The following is a 13,752-nucleotide window of genomic DNA, read 5'->3' as shown; positions in this document are numbered from 1 at the left end:
GTACAGCAGGGACGATCTGCCCCATTTCTCCATGAGATGTTTAAGACTAACCTTATAGACATCAGAGAACACTGAAAGCTGTGATAAACATGCAGAAGAATCAAAAGGCTTTGCCTGGACTCAGCTACACAACTTCTCATCCAATTTATCTGGTATGGTTTTGGCTTCTTTATGTCTTCTCTATCTGATTTTTGCACTGGTCCTTTGCCCTGGGGATTGTTACTACAGCTGAATTTGTGGCAGATGGTATGTCAGGTAGGTGCCTCTCCAGTGCAGTGCTTGTTTCCATTGCATTGTGATGCACCATCATTACTGTGGTTTTCCCTTACATGTGGCTCCTTACTCCCTTCATGGCAGTTTTATTTCCATCTTACCACCCCCATTTTGCTGGCTCACCACATTAAAATAAGTGTCTCTCCTGGAAATCTGCAGTGCCCACAGCTGACTGCAGTGAGCTTTCTTTTGTAGCATTGAGTTTCTTCTCTTCTCTGTAACTATTTTTCTCTCTTAGATATTCCAGCAAACATGCCAATAAATTATTTAGTTCTTCCTTGTTAGTGGCGATTAGATCTCCCTTGTGCCAAATGAACGAAGCGCTGCAGTGAGCAACCTTCTCAGGGATATGTTAATAAAGCCATGATGCACACACTTGTTTTCTCACAGTGCAATTGAATGTCTTCTTGCATATGAATAGTCCTGTACTCCAGGTACAAAAATAGCAGTGCCCTGAACTGGTCTGTATCTTTCCGTTGTCTTATGAAGACATGCATATGCTGTCTTGTGTTGACTTACTAGAAATATGCCTCTACTCTTTGGATAAATAGATGAGTGCAGGTTCACTGGCAGTGAGTGCAGTGGTGGTTTTCTTCCAGTGCTGTGTCCACTCAGACATTGCTTTTTAATACTGTGAAAGCTACTGTGTTTTTTTCATCTCTCTACACAAGAAGATGGGAGCCTCTGATAGCTGTTTGGCAGGTGTTAACCAGAATCAGGCATCCCAGCTTGAAGAGTAACAGAAGGAAAATTCAGTGAACAAGAAATCAATACCAACAGCTGTAAGACACAGCAATGCACAGACATATATGGACCATTCAAAAAACTCACAGGGGAAAAGAGACATTCTCTGCGAGTACAAGTAGTGATGTCTCTTATTCTTTAAGGCGTTTTGATTTCTTATGTTTGCTGTTGCAAACATTGATTTCTGCTTTTTACATTTTTTTACAACTTTTTCTTCTTGCTGCTTCCTTATATTTTGCTGCTGTTTTAAAAGACTGCATTTAAGCTGAAGGGTTTTTTTCTGTATTTTTATCTCCCTACTTCGTTCCCTGTTAAGCCAGAGAATGAGCAAGGTCGTAGAACTTCTCTAGAAAAGTTCACTCGCAGCGTGGTAAGTTCCTTTTCTTTTCCCTCCTCCCTTTCCTCAGAACTTCATTTTCAGCGGGGGGAGATGTGGATGCTTGACTTTTTATTTCATCCTTTTATTTTTGCAGCTAGCATCTTTGCAGCTTCTCTCTCAACACCGTAGCTCATCTAAATAGTAGCTCTAAAGAAGGGGCTGGGGGTGGGGGGAGAAATGGCATAATGCTCATTCTAGCTTATCATCATTGCAAAAGCAAATTGATTTTTTTGTCTAGAATTAAATACAAAGTTGCCGTTTTGCTGCATTCCCACTACAGTATTAGTTGTGGCTTTTCCTTGCACAATGAAGTAGAAGAGCATGGTTCTCATAGCTCCATTGCAACAGTACCTGTACTGTTCCGTAGTGCATGGATAATGATACCCCACATACATATCCACCCACAGCACTGCAGCCACTTCCTCCGTTGCCCCCATCTGTCAGTGCTCATGTAAAGAGTGATGTGCGATACCCTTTGCCTCATTCGTGATACTGATACCGGAAAAGGAGCCCAGTCACAGCAAGAAACATGACACTGTTGACACTGTTAAATCTTTTAGACAAGGGGACAGCGGGACCTCAAGGGCAGCGGGCAGATGTCCTCCCTCTTTGTCCTTTATTAGTCTCCAACTTCCAGCCAGGCTGTCCAGAGCTTGGGCAAGGCCTGCTTGCCCCGCTTGCATTCAGGAATCTGTCTGTGCAGCAATTTTTCTACAGAGCAGGAGAAGCAGGGAGAGGGAGCAGGACCAGAGGCAGATACTGCAAGTGGATTGGAGTAGCAGGGACACTGGGCAGGACAGGTTGTGTTTTGAGCTGCATCAAAAGCAGCGTGACCAACAGGTTGTGAAAGGGGATTCTGCCCATCTACTCTGCTCTTGTGAGAGCCTCACCTGGAGCATTGCATCCAGCTCTGGAGTCCCCAGGACGGGAAAGATATCAACTGAATCCAGAGGAGGACCACAAAGTTGATTAGAGGAATAGAGTACCTCTTCTACAAGGAAAGGTTGAGAAGATTGGATTTGTTCAGTCTGAAAAGTGAAGACCTTGGGGTTATTTAGTTATGGCCACCCAGTACTTTAAAGGAACCTACAAGAAAGACGAGAGGGACTTTTTACAAGAGCACATTATGACTGGACAAGGGTGAATGAACTCAAACTAAAACAGAATCGGTTTAGATTGGATGTTAGGAAAAAATCTTTACTGTGATGATGGTAAGGCACTGGAATAGGCTACCCAGAGAACCTGCAGATGTTCCATCCCAGGAGGTGTTCAAGGACAGCTCTGAGCAAACTAGTCTAATAAACAGTATCCCTGCCTGTGACGAGGAGGTTGGAACTACGTGATCTTTAAGGTTCCCACCCAAAGCATTCTATGAGTCTCTGACATTCTTGCATCTGTGTGTGTGTGTATATATATGTATATATATTTATATGTACACTGCATACACACACAGGGCATGTAAATATAGCACCTTTGAAAATCCTGAGAGAAACAGGAAGCTATGCAGGTAAGTGTGAGCTGCTGTAGAGCAAATAAGCCGAGAGCAGTTCTTCCTGACTCTGCTGTGCTACTGCACAAGCAAACCCAAATGTAACATACAAGGCTTTGTAGTACATCCACTGGCAGACTTCCTGGGGAATGTATTTATATAGCTAATGCATATGCACACATTTAAAATATGTTGATACAAAATATATCACTATGCCCATCTGCATATTTACTACTTTCTAAGAGTCTGCCAGGGAGAGGAGTAGGATAGATTTTTAAATTTTTTTTTTAAAACAAACTATGCAGAAATATTTACATTGAGGAGTAAATTCTACTCCCAGATTTGCCAAGTACGTGGAAGAGTAACTCTCACTTTACTAGACTGGCTGGGTTTATAGTTGCACAGCCAAGGATGGATTTTTCTCTTGCATTTGATTTGAAGGGTAACTTGACAAGCTAAGTTTGGGATGCTATGATTAGAATGTAAGTAGCTGTAAAGAAAATTGTAGTAGATTGGTCGGCACTTTAGTTCATTTTTGTCTTGCTGGCTAGCATGCTGTAAATATTTTTTTTCATTTCTCTTAATACAGATATAAAATCTCATCTTCTGATGGCATGGTAATTACCAGAACTAGGAAGAGTCTGAATTTTTTATACTTTGCATTATGGCAGTTTGTCATTGCCATCAGACGAGAAAATAGTCACTATGTTGAGATGTCATAATGTCCTCAGAGGACAGTATTACCAGTGAGAACTTTATGGCATACTCAGGGGACTGAATTAAGATGAAGTTAATTCTGGATGTTCTAGTTCTCCAATATGCACTGCAGTTCCCTGACTGTGTAGGAGTGGAGTAGTTCAGCAGTCCATACTTCCAGAGCTCCACTGTGCTTTGTGATTGCTCATTACAGGATCACATATTCAAGTTGGCCCTGCACAGGCGTGATGAAGTTAAGAGTATACTTAAGGTTTGGCTGGAACAGACCCCCAGTTTGTCTCTCTTCAAGGGAGGAGCACTGAGCCTATTTTGCAAGCAGATTAATATGAAGTCACATTTCCAGTGATGGCTGTAAGAGAAATCTCAAAACCAGTAAGGGCTAAAAGTTTATTTGCCTTAAGAAGCCATAATTGAAGTGAAATTGTCTCCCAGATTGCCTGAGCTATTAATTGCCTGTGGATCTGGGCCACCTCCAGACTGTGCTTCTCTGCCTGGCATTGGGAGGGCCAGTAGACCCCTGGGAAAATTTTCAGATTTGGCTATAGCATGTGACCCAGCATTTTAGGAAATCACAGAATCAAAGAATAGTTACAGTTGGAAGGGACCTCTGGAGGATCACCTAGTCCAATTCTCCTGCTAAGGCAGGGTCACCTAGAGCAAGTTACACAGGCATGTGTCCAGGTGGATTTGGACTGTCTCCAGAGGGAGACTCCATGGCCTCCTTGGGCAGCCTGTTTCAGTGCTCTGATACACTTAATGTAAAGAAGTTTATGGGACATAAGTCTGCCAAGTCAATCTCTAACCCAGCCCTCTATGTCCAAGGAGAAGTCTCCCTTTCTCCACCCTTCCTCTCTTATTTCCAAAGTCTGGGATTCCCAACTTCAGCACTAAAAACTGAGACATTCAGTAACTAGGCCTTCTCTGTGTCTTCTGTCACCAGGACATGCATCTGATTCAGCAGCAGCCCTACATTTTCCCAAATTTTCCTTTTGCTGCTATGTACTTTAGAAACCCTTCTTATTGTCCTTCATATCCCTTGCCAGACTTAATTCCCAATAGGCTTTCGCCTTCTTTGTCACATCCCCACATACTCTGACTGTTCCTTCAGTCCTCCCACGCAGCCAGTTCCTTTTTCCACATCCCAGAATCTGTTTTAGATTTATTAGAAGCTCCCTGCTCATCCAAAAGGGTCTCCTGCCCTCTTTGCTTGCTTTCTTGCTCATGGCGATACCCTGGTCTTGAGCTTAGAAAAAGTGATGCTTGAATATTGACTAGCTCTCTTGGACCCCCTTTCTTCTAGAGCCCTTCCTTTTATGTCATTGTACTAAAATATGGGAAGCTTTGGGGAACACTGCAGGTGGCATGGAGCCAGAGCAGGAGCATGGAGGTAGAGGTTCATGATCCTTTCCTTGCTGAAAATACTGTACTTACAGTGTTCCTTCCCATATCCGAGAAAGTTGACTTGTAGCCAGAAGACCAAACATGTCCAGCATCTTAGACAGGGAGTCTTCACCTGAGTGAAAAAAATCAGACTTTCTAAGCTTGCCTTTTCTGGTTTCTTGGGTCTCACCATCTCTTGATTGACAAAGACAGGAAAAAATGCAACACTTCAGAAAGAGAAACAAAAGAGAAACAGTAAAGTTTTGTGTTGACAAACTGCAAAGAGTATTGCAGGCTTTTTGTCTCTTACTTGAGTTAAGCCCCATCTGTGAAAAATCTTACAGTGCTCTCAAACTGGTCTCCTGCACTGGGTGGAAAGCTGTACACCTGGTTTTGGGAGCACAGATTTGGAGCAAGTGGAAGCTGTTTTACCCACAGGGCTCCTGCTTATTTCAGTCATAACTCAGGAGTCAGGGATTAGCTCCAGACCATTTGACATACTTTAGCAAGACACCATGAAGTTCTGCTAGGCAACCAGAGGCTTTCCACCTTCACATGGATCAATAGGGAATAAGAAAGAACAGGGCTTTACATGATTTTTTTAATACCAGTCTTCAGCTCCTTCAAGACCCACTGTCTTGTCTTCCTTGGCTCAATACTTTTGACCAACAGAAGGCATCTCATGACTAATGAATGCACTGAGTTTTTGCACCAAATCTTTCTGAAAGCCACGTGCGATCTGGTCCACATTAGGCATGACACTAGGAGCAAGATTTTGACAGGGCAATTTTCACTGTGGTGATGGTTCACCTTTTACTTCCATGTCCTTACAAAGTATCTGCTGACACCTTAGTGCAGTAGCCAAAAGGGGGTTGTGCCCACTGTGGTCAGATCCTTCTGTACCAAAGGTCATAGTTTGCAGTGCCTGTCTGGATTCCCCTTGGAGCGAGGGAATATCTGTCTGATCCAGCCCCCAACTAGCCAGGCACCCTCAGCCTCCTCAACTTACCTAACAGAAGTCTGAAGCTGTGATGTCCATGTGTTTCATGGTTTCATGGCAGCTTTGTGGTCCCAGGACCAAACATGGTCATCAGTCATCTGGTGAGCATCAAAGGTGGTGGAGCATGCATGGTGGAGCAGCAGAACACTACAGGGCACATGCTGCCCAGCATGCTGGAGCAGAGGGGTGGCAGATGTCATTTCTCCTCTCTTCAGGTTTTGAAGAGTCCTCAAAAATACATAGGCAGCACAGTGGTAGCATAAACATCACAGTACCTGGCCCCTTTGGCCCTATGTCAGGCTCCCATGCTCTGGAATCACAGATATAAAGCTAGGCTGGCTCTTCACGCGCTCCAGAATGCCCTAGGGAATGGTTGATATCCCGGAGCTGCAGAGCTGACAGTCTATTGCTTGGGAGCACTTACAAATCCATCTCATTTCAAAAAGGATGGCGCTGCACATGGTGGCAGGTTTATCTTATTACAATTTTCCTTTTGAATACAACAAGGATTGACATTATGAAAGCAGAGTTAGCCCGTCTTCTCTCCCAAGTGAAGATAAATGGCATCATAAAAATCAGACACCATGTATCATATATGTTATAAATAATATCTAGTATTGAGGTAATAACTTAATTTTAAAGACACACATACACACAAATCCATATATCTACATCTCTCTCTTCTGTCATATTTCATCATCTTACTAATTAAAAGGAGCCTGCTATACTATTTTTAGCCCTGCAGCCTCAGCCTAGCTGCTTAAACCACTGTAGTTTCCCATCTGCTTTAGAAATTATTTAATAATCAGATAGACAGAAGCTTAGTTCTCATAAGCTGAGATGATCCTTCAGGGCCAAGTGTAGAAGGAAAATATATTTTAATGAGGACATTTAGGGGAACTACTTCTGCTTTTTGTCTCACAAAGGAAGCCACCAAGTCTCTGCCTAACTTGTGCTGGTAGCCATTTGCATTTAATGAAGGAGGAAATAGGAGGGGGGTCCTTTGTTGCATCTTGAGCATTATCTCTGAAAGCAGCAATGGGTGCTTCAGCAATAACAGGGATTAAACCTATGGATAACAGCCTCAGCAGGTAACTTAGATAAGCCTGGGCCATCATACCCAAACTTGAATCCTAAAATGGCTATATTCCAGGGAAGGAATTTTCCCTGGAAGAAAACAGGTGTTAAAATTTCTGACTCAGTGTCCAGGTGGTGACTCAGTGCCGAGACCTCTGGATTTTATTCCCAACTGATATTTCTTTAAGAAAAAAGGCACACCCACATGAATGACTTTTTAGAGGATAAGAGTTCTCAGTCTTTGTGCTTTAAAGAACAAGAGAGTGATCATAGCAATGATCTATTCTTTAGGCAGAATTTTTACAAATTCTGGCTGAGCTGACGGGTGTGGGACACTGTTACGCGTAATGTTCCTGGACTGGAAAAGGTCTTTACCTGAAGAAGGCAAAGAATCTCTTGTGTAAATTCAATGCAGTGTTGAAAGAAAATAAGGTGAAGGATGAGATGGTCTGTGTTCAAGCTGTGTGGGAAGTAGACTGTAGATTAAGGATGTAAGAATAAGGGTTTTCAAATGACCCTTCTTCAAAGAATTCTGGACATTTTGGATGGAACATTTTGTACAGCACATCAATGAAAATTGAAGATCATCTCAGTTCCCAGGCACAGGTTAACAACTGGGCCAGTCTGCCATCGACAGACTGGCCCAGCTTCATTAACCATAGCATAGGCAGAAGAAGAGGCTGGGAAGCAGGACCTGCTGTCATCCTTGTGTTAGCAGCACCAGTCTAGTGGTTTTGTATTTTCACCCAGAAGCATTGTAGGCAAAGTCCCATGTGACATCCTTAATGGCTGTGGAGCTAGTGCTCCACCTGGGTTTCTCAAGCAAGGATAACTTTTCCAGAAACAAGAATGACTGGAGATCTTGTATTCAATGTATTTATCATGCTCAGTGCCCAAGATGCTTTTTGTCTGGAGCCTAAAATGCCCTCCTCCTTCTTGCAGTGATGCAAACTGACATTAGCATAGAAACATTTCCTTTGCTTTAGTTTTCTGGTATCTTTTGGTAATTTTATATTGAACAATTCTTGTTTCAGGATGTAAATGCATCCCAGTTCAGTGCCCAGAGAAATCCACAATTGCATATTTAATTCCAGTTCCATATGTATCTGCTCTCTTGCATTATATAGCTGTGAAAGTTTTAGTTTCTACCCTGATTGCCTGGCTATTCATTCCTTAATGTTCTCAGCTGTCTCCCAGCTCCATGTTGTCACTTTTGTTTTTCCCTGCTGCTGCTTCTCCACCTTCCTGACCCTGAGCTTCACCCCTTGGCCACTGCTACTCATGCTCTTTTTTATGTCTTCTTGGTTTGCGTACTGTTGGATCAGAGTCCGAGTCAAACTCAGTCCTATTATTAATTCATGAGTGTGGTGTCACACATGTGAAATGTGTTGATGGAATCTTATCTTTCTCAGGTGAACTGTGTGATGTTTTGCACAGCTGTGTCACTGTGATGTATTATAAATAGTAACCATGAAAGCAGTGAAGAAGGTGTAAGGCTGGAGAAAGAATTGCTGCCCAATGTCATCTTTTTAACTAGTTCCTTGATAATCTCATAAAGCTGTAATATATTTACCACTTCTCCCACTTTTCACTTTTTCCAGCCCTACCAGCTTGCATAAATAGACAACACCATTTGAGAATATGGAAAGTATTCACAACCTCCAATAAAGACAAAGGTTTAAGCCATTATTGGTAGAGAATAGTGGTTGAAAAAGTGGAAAGTATGAAAAGATGATACACTGAGATGCTGGTGAAGCGGCTATCAGAATAGACAGCAAGAAGGAAAGGGATACAGGAGTGGATTCCAAAGTGGTTTAGATTTGTCTTCAAGAAAAGATATCTGGGAAAAGGGTTATTTTATCTTTTGAAGGTATTTTGCTTTAAAAGAAAATGTGCTCACTTGACTACTGCAATCATTACACTGGCTTGTGCTGAGAAAAGGAACTTGCATTACTGAGATGGTGGGAAGCATTGGAATGTGCCCAAAGCGCAAAGGGGCTGCAGCCCATGTTTGCACCCTGCCCTGTGATTGTTCCCTTGGTGTGAGAGCCAGCCAGAGTGCACAGCTGAGGCTGCAGAGGGCTGCATGCATGGCCTGCCGCTGCAGGCAGGGATGTACCACGCCTGCTCTGGATATTGTCATGGTACCTTACCTGGTTTGGCTGGGGGTAAGTTGCGTGTGTCACCTGTACGCTGCACAGTCTGCTCTAGATACAGGGGCTCCTTTAAGGGGTAAGTATTCATTGTTTCTGGTTGATGAGTTATCCTTCACTTCCTAAAAGCACTGCTGTGTAGTGCTGTTGGCACAGGATGGCAGCTTCCTTTTGCCCCTGCAAGGGGCACTGATCTTTGTGTATACCATTGGTGAAAGTGCTTGGGGACCCTTCTGGATGAAAGACACTATACAGAGTTCAAACACTCCCACTAGTAGTTTGCTGTATTTTATTTGAGCCACACACAAACCCTGGAAGACAAAAGCTGATGCCTTTTCACTACAACAGGTCTAGCTGCAGATACTATACCATGACTTTAGCAAGGTGTTTGGGAGGGAGGGTGTGCTTAGCCCCTGCTGTGATTTCAGCCAAGTTGATTTTGATACTCCAGAGAGATTTGATATTTCAGAGGTGCATCCATTTTCCTCTGTACAAGACATTTACATATCTGGTTCCCAGTCACGCTGAAAGCTGTCAAACAAGCTGAGTCCTTTGCATAGAATCCCACCCTACCCTAGAGGCAGACCAGCAACATCCAGTTAGGGCATTGCTGAAGTGGCTTGAAAAAGCAGTCTGCTACACCATTGTGTACTGGCTACAGTGATCCATCTGCTTCTCTGTCTTCCTGGGTTTGTGTCAAAGGGAGGAAAACATGCTGAATTTGCAGTCCATAGACATCTTCAACCAATGCCAAAACTGGTTCACTCTCAGCTACAAGGAGCCCAGACTGTACCACAAAAAAAGAGGATCTTACTTGTGGTGCTGATGGGATGGTAGAGGAGGGCTGCAGCTATTATGAAGCTGTGCTAGGAGTGGGTGAATACACAGATCCTGGTTTGTCACATATGCAGTGGTGTACTGGTTTTTCTCCAAGCAAAGTGCAATGCCTCATTTAGGAAGTGTAAAAAATCCTCACAACTTAAAATGGGAATAGATTATACTGGCTTTAATTGGATTGAAGCTCTGAACAGTTCCCATAAGAGATATGAGCTAGAAGAGCAAAAAAGCAATATCAAATGTGGGAATGTAACCCATGGTGGTCGAGCTTCACTGTGATGGGCAGGAATGGCAAGAAGCTCAGGTAAGTTGTCAGTCAAGCCTTAGAAGAGGAGTGGGGCCCACTCTGCAGGAATTTGGGAGTAACTCATGAGACTGTGCTGGCAAGAACAGGTGAGCATTCTGCATGCTGGGAGTATCTGGCCCCACCTTACCCTCTACAGCCACTTTGCAGCTCCTGTTTTCAGTTTGTGTCAGTGTGTAATTGGTGGTATTGTCCACCACATTTTGTGTGTTAATTTAATGTTACTTATGTTCATAGTTTGTATGTCTGTGTTTATTTTGTGTTGAACTGTTATTTTTCAGTATTGTTTATGTTTTTAATTCAGTTTCTTATTTAACTTTATTAATTTATGTTACACTTATCTTATGTTGACAATGTATATCTTAATGAACAAATCTAATAAAAAGAATATTTTTTAAATGGCAAAAAAAATAAAGCTTCCCCAAGCTCTGCATTGTTATATAACATTGAAAACCAAACAGTGCTGGCAGTGCTAGGGCCACGGCAATCTCTCTTCAGAAGTAAAATTTGGTTGCAGGATGTTGTCTGCCCATGCCAAATTTCTTGCAGTAAGTTAGCTAACAGATAGGAAAACTGAGCATTGCCTGTGATGATGTGAAAAACCTCAGATTCAAGCCAATGAAAGGAGAATTGTCTCACCTTCACTGGAGATGCAGACTAGCCCCAGTTCTCTGCAAAGGGGGATGGGGCAACAGTGCTCCCCATGAGATGACTTCTCTTCCAGGAAGGTGATGCTTCTGGCTGGAGCAGATTGGGCAGCAGGCTGGGAAAAGGAGAGCCCTGAGCACAAATGAGGGGTAGAAAGCAAGAAGTGGGGCCAGCTGTAACAAACAAAGCTCCAAGCTGGTGGGTAGAAATTGTGGAGGTGAGCAGTCAGCATGAAAGCACTTTGGTCTGTACTGACATGGCAAAGGGGAGCCTGTGCTGCCATCTCTCCTCTCTCCCACTGCTGCCACAAAACTCATAATGAGATAAATCCTGCCTGAGTGTTCAGGTAAGTTCCCACATGCATGGGAGCTCTGGCTTGTGCATGCTGGGGTAGGGAATGTCTGCATGCTGAATTGCACTGTGCTGGGCAGAGCACAGTTCACATTGTGTGAAGCCATGGGTACTGGACAGAACTAAACCTACCATTTAAAAATATTTTTTAAATATTGTCCCAACTGTGCAAAGTGCTAGTTTTGGCAGATAAAAGCAAGGAGCAAGTTGGAAACTGCTGGCTCATACAGTAGGTTTGAAAGGAGTGCTGTCCCTTTTTTGCATCAAATCCCAGACAACCTTTTTTTCCTTCTTACTTGGCTTCTTGGCTATGTTAAATTGCTGAATTTTGCTTCATTAAAATAATTGCTGATTGCATTTTACACTTTAGCTTAGCAGCTGCTCAGCAAAGGCTCAGCCACTGAAGATGCTAACCATCTCCTGTGACCTGCCGGTTAATCTTTATTTCAGTGGGCCTCAGTAAGCTCTGATGGTCCATAAGTGCTGAGATCCAATCCTCTGCTGGACATGTAGCCAAGGAGTTAGGATGGCCACATACTTGGAAGTCATATTCCAGGGGACATTTTAATATTAAGAATTCCCTGATTTTTTTCCTTAGGATACTCCAGATCCAGATTTTACACTGTCTTTAAGAAATGGTTCGTGTCATGGGGGTGCTCAAGGGAAAAAAAAAAACCAAAAAAAAAAAAACAAACCAGATTCATTCAGCAGTGCAGAGAGAACTGGATGTTACCTTTACCAGATGCAGTGGTGCTCCATGTCATCCTTGCCTGTAAGCTGTGGAACAGCTCAATTGCTTGCAGGACATGAGAGAGAAGGAAGCCTTCCTGCATCCAAGACAACACACAACATATGCTGTACAACATATGCCCTACTGATTGTGCTGTGCTGTTTCAGTGACAACAGTCTGGGCTTTTAATTGTTGTAACCCTAATTAGTAGTGACAAATATTTTGGGACTGGAGGACTGGGGATTTCTTTATAGACTTTAGACCCCATGTAAAAAGTTCACTCCTTACATCCACTCTAATCTTGCCTTAAGTTATTCATATACATGTGGCACAGTAAAAGAAGCACTGAAGTCTGCTGAGCTTGAGATAGTACACTTTCCAAATCCTCAGCCAGCCTGGCTTAGATGAAATTTCTCCTGGAAATACAGCAGTTGTTGTTGACATTCTCTTACAGTGGGGAAAGGAGAGGTAGAGACAGCCACTGGTTTCATGCTAAACAAAGATGCATGGAAGGAAAAGATAATTAATTTTGGTTGACCCTTTTTAAAGAAATTAGGTGTTGCTTGTGCCAAACTTTCACATCATAATAATCAGAAACATCCTTGCTCTGTCAGATATGTCCCTCTCCTGGACCTGAATTTTTTGGCATGTGTTGTACCCAGTTAAGAACTATTTCAGCCATCTCCAGGTTTCTCAGAGCAGCCCTTCACTTGACTGACTCAGGCCCTCACACTATGCAGCCTCGGGGAAGGCTTGTGGGATCACAAAGAATACGGGGGTGCATCTCACCTCTGCTGTCTCAAGGTGGACACAGGCCACCCTCTCAGTTACCCCGACGATTCTTTTCCGGACACTAAGCAATGACACTAAAGCATGCTGTCGCCATCCTGGACTCCTTGGCCATGGACACCCTTTTGGCAAGCAGGGGCAGGCAGGTTTGGATGGACTGGCTGTGGGTCCTGGGGAGAGTGCTGGCTGCCTGCGGGGTGAGGCGCTGCCCCATTCCAAAGAAGCCATTGTGTGCTGCATTTAGGCTTTTCTCAGTCAGCTGGTGCAAACCTTTTGTGTCTCCTGATGGGCTTTGTGCCTTAGAAACCCTGCAGGACTAAACCTGAAACAGAGATGGGGCCAGCCCGAACCGAGGGCCAGCCCTTCAAGTGGTGTAAATCAGCAGCACTTCTGTGAAAACAGAGTCATGTTGATTTATATCAGCAGGTGGATTGCAGATCCCATCCAGCTTTTCCACCTGTTATACACTGTTTTACTCCTTTCTTGTTCATTTTAGTAATAGGAAAGAGATACCAGTTTTCCTGATGAAATGCAGTTTTTTTCCTGATCCTCTTTTATTTTAATGAGGAGGTCTAAGATGAGAGAATCCTAAACCAAACATCTGCATCCCACCCAAGCCCAGCCTGCAGATATCTGTATCACTCAGACCCATGCTGTGAGGCTGACACTTGGCCCTGCATTGGGTCAAAACAAGATCCCCTACATCAGTACGCCTCTAGCTGGGGGCTGAACATTACAGCACTTTTGCTTGTAGTCAAAAATGTCACAGCATTAATCCTTTTATGCAATTTCAGGGATCCTTTTGCCATCTGTCCTAACACAGAGGTGAACACAACAGCCGAGCAGACAACATTGCTGCCTGCTTCCTGCTGTCTTAAAAC

General features: G+C 43.4%; 1 protein-coding gene across 4 annotated transcripts in view; it reads left to right on the top strand.

Annotated features, from left to right (window-relative positions):
• RGS6 (regulator of G protein signaling 6) overlaps positions 1-13,752 on the top strand; it is a 257,356-nt gene that overhangs the window by 236,258 nt on the left and 7,346 nt on the right. For 3 of the 4 annotated variants that reach the window (XM_059849629.1, XM_059849626.1, XM_059849627.1), the window contains one exon: positions 1,334-1,387. The exons of the other annotated variant lie outside the window; for it this stretch is intronic. In XM_059849629.1, coding sequence (XP_059705612.1) covers positions 1,334-1,387 — 54 coding nt within the window. The remainder of the gene's footprint in view (positions 1-1,333; positions 1,388-13,752) is intronic. 4 annotated transcript variants of the gene reach the window in all.

This window comes from Haemorhous mexicanus, chromosome 6, assembly GCF_027477595.1.
Source record: "Haemorhous mexicanus isolate bHaeMex1 chromosome 6, bHaeMex1.pri, whole genome shotgun sequence".
Lineage (NCBI taxonomy): Eukaryota > Metazoa > Chordata > Aves > Passeriformes > Fringillidae > Haemorhous > Haemorhous mexicanus.
Note: the sequence above shows the minus strand (reverse complement) of the source record. Positions and strands in the feature narration are given on the sequence as shown.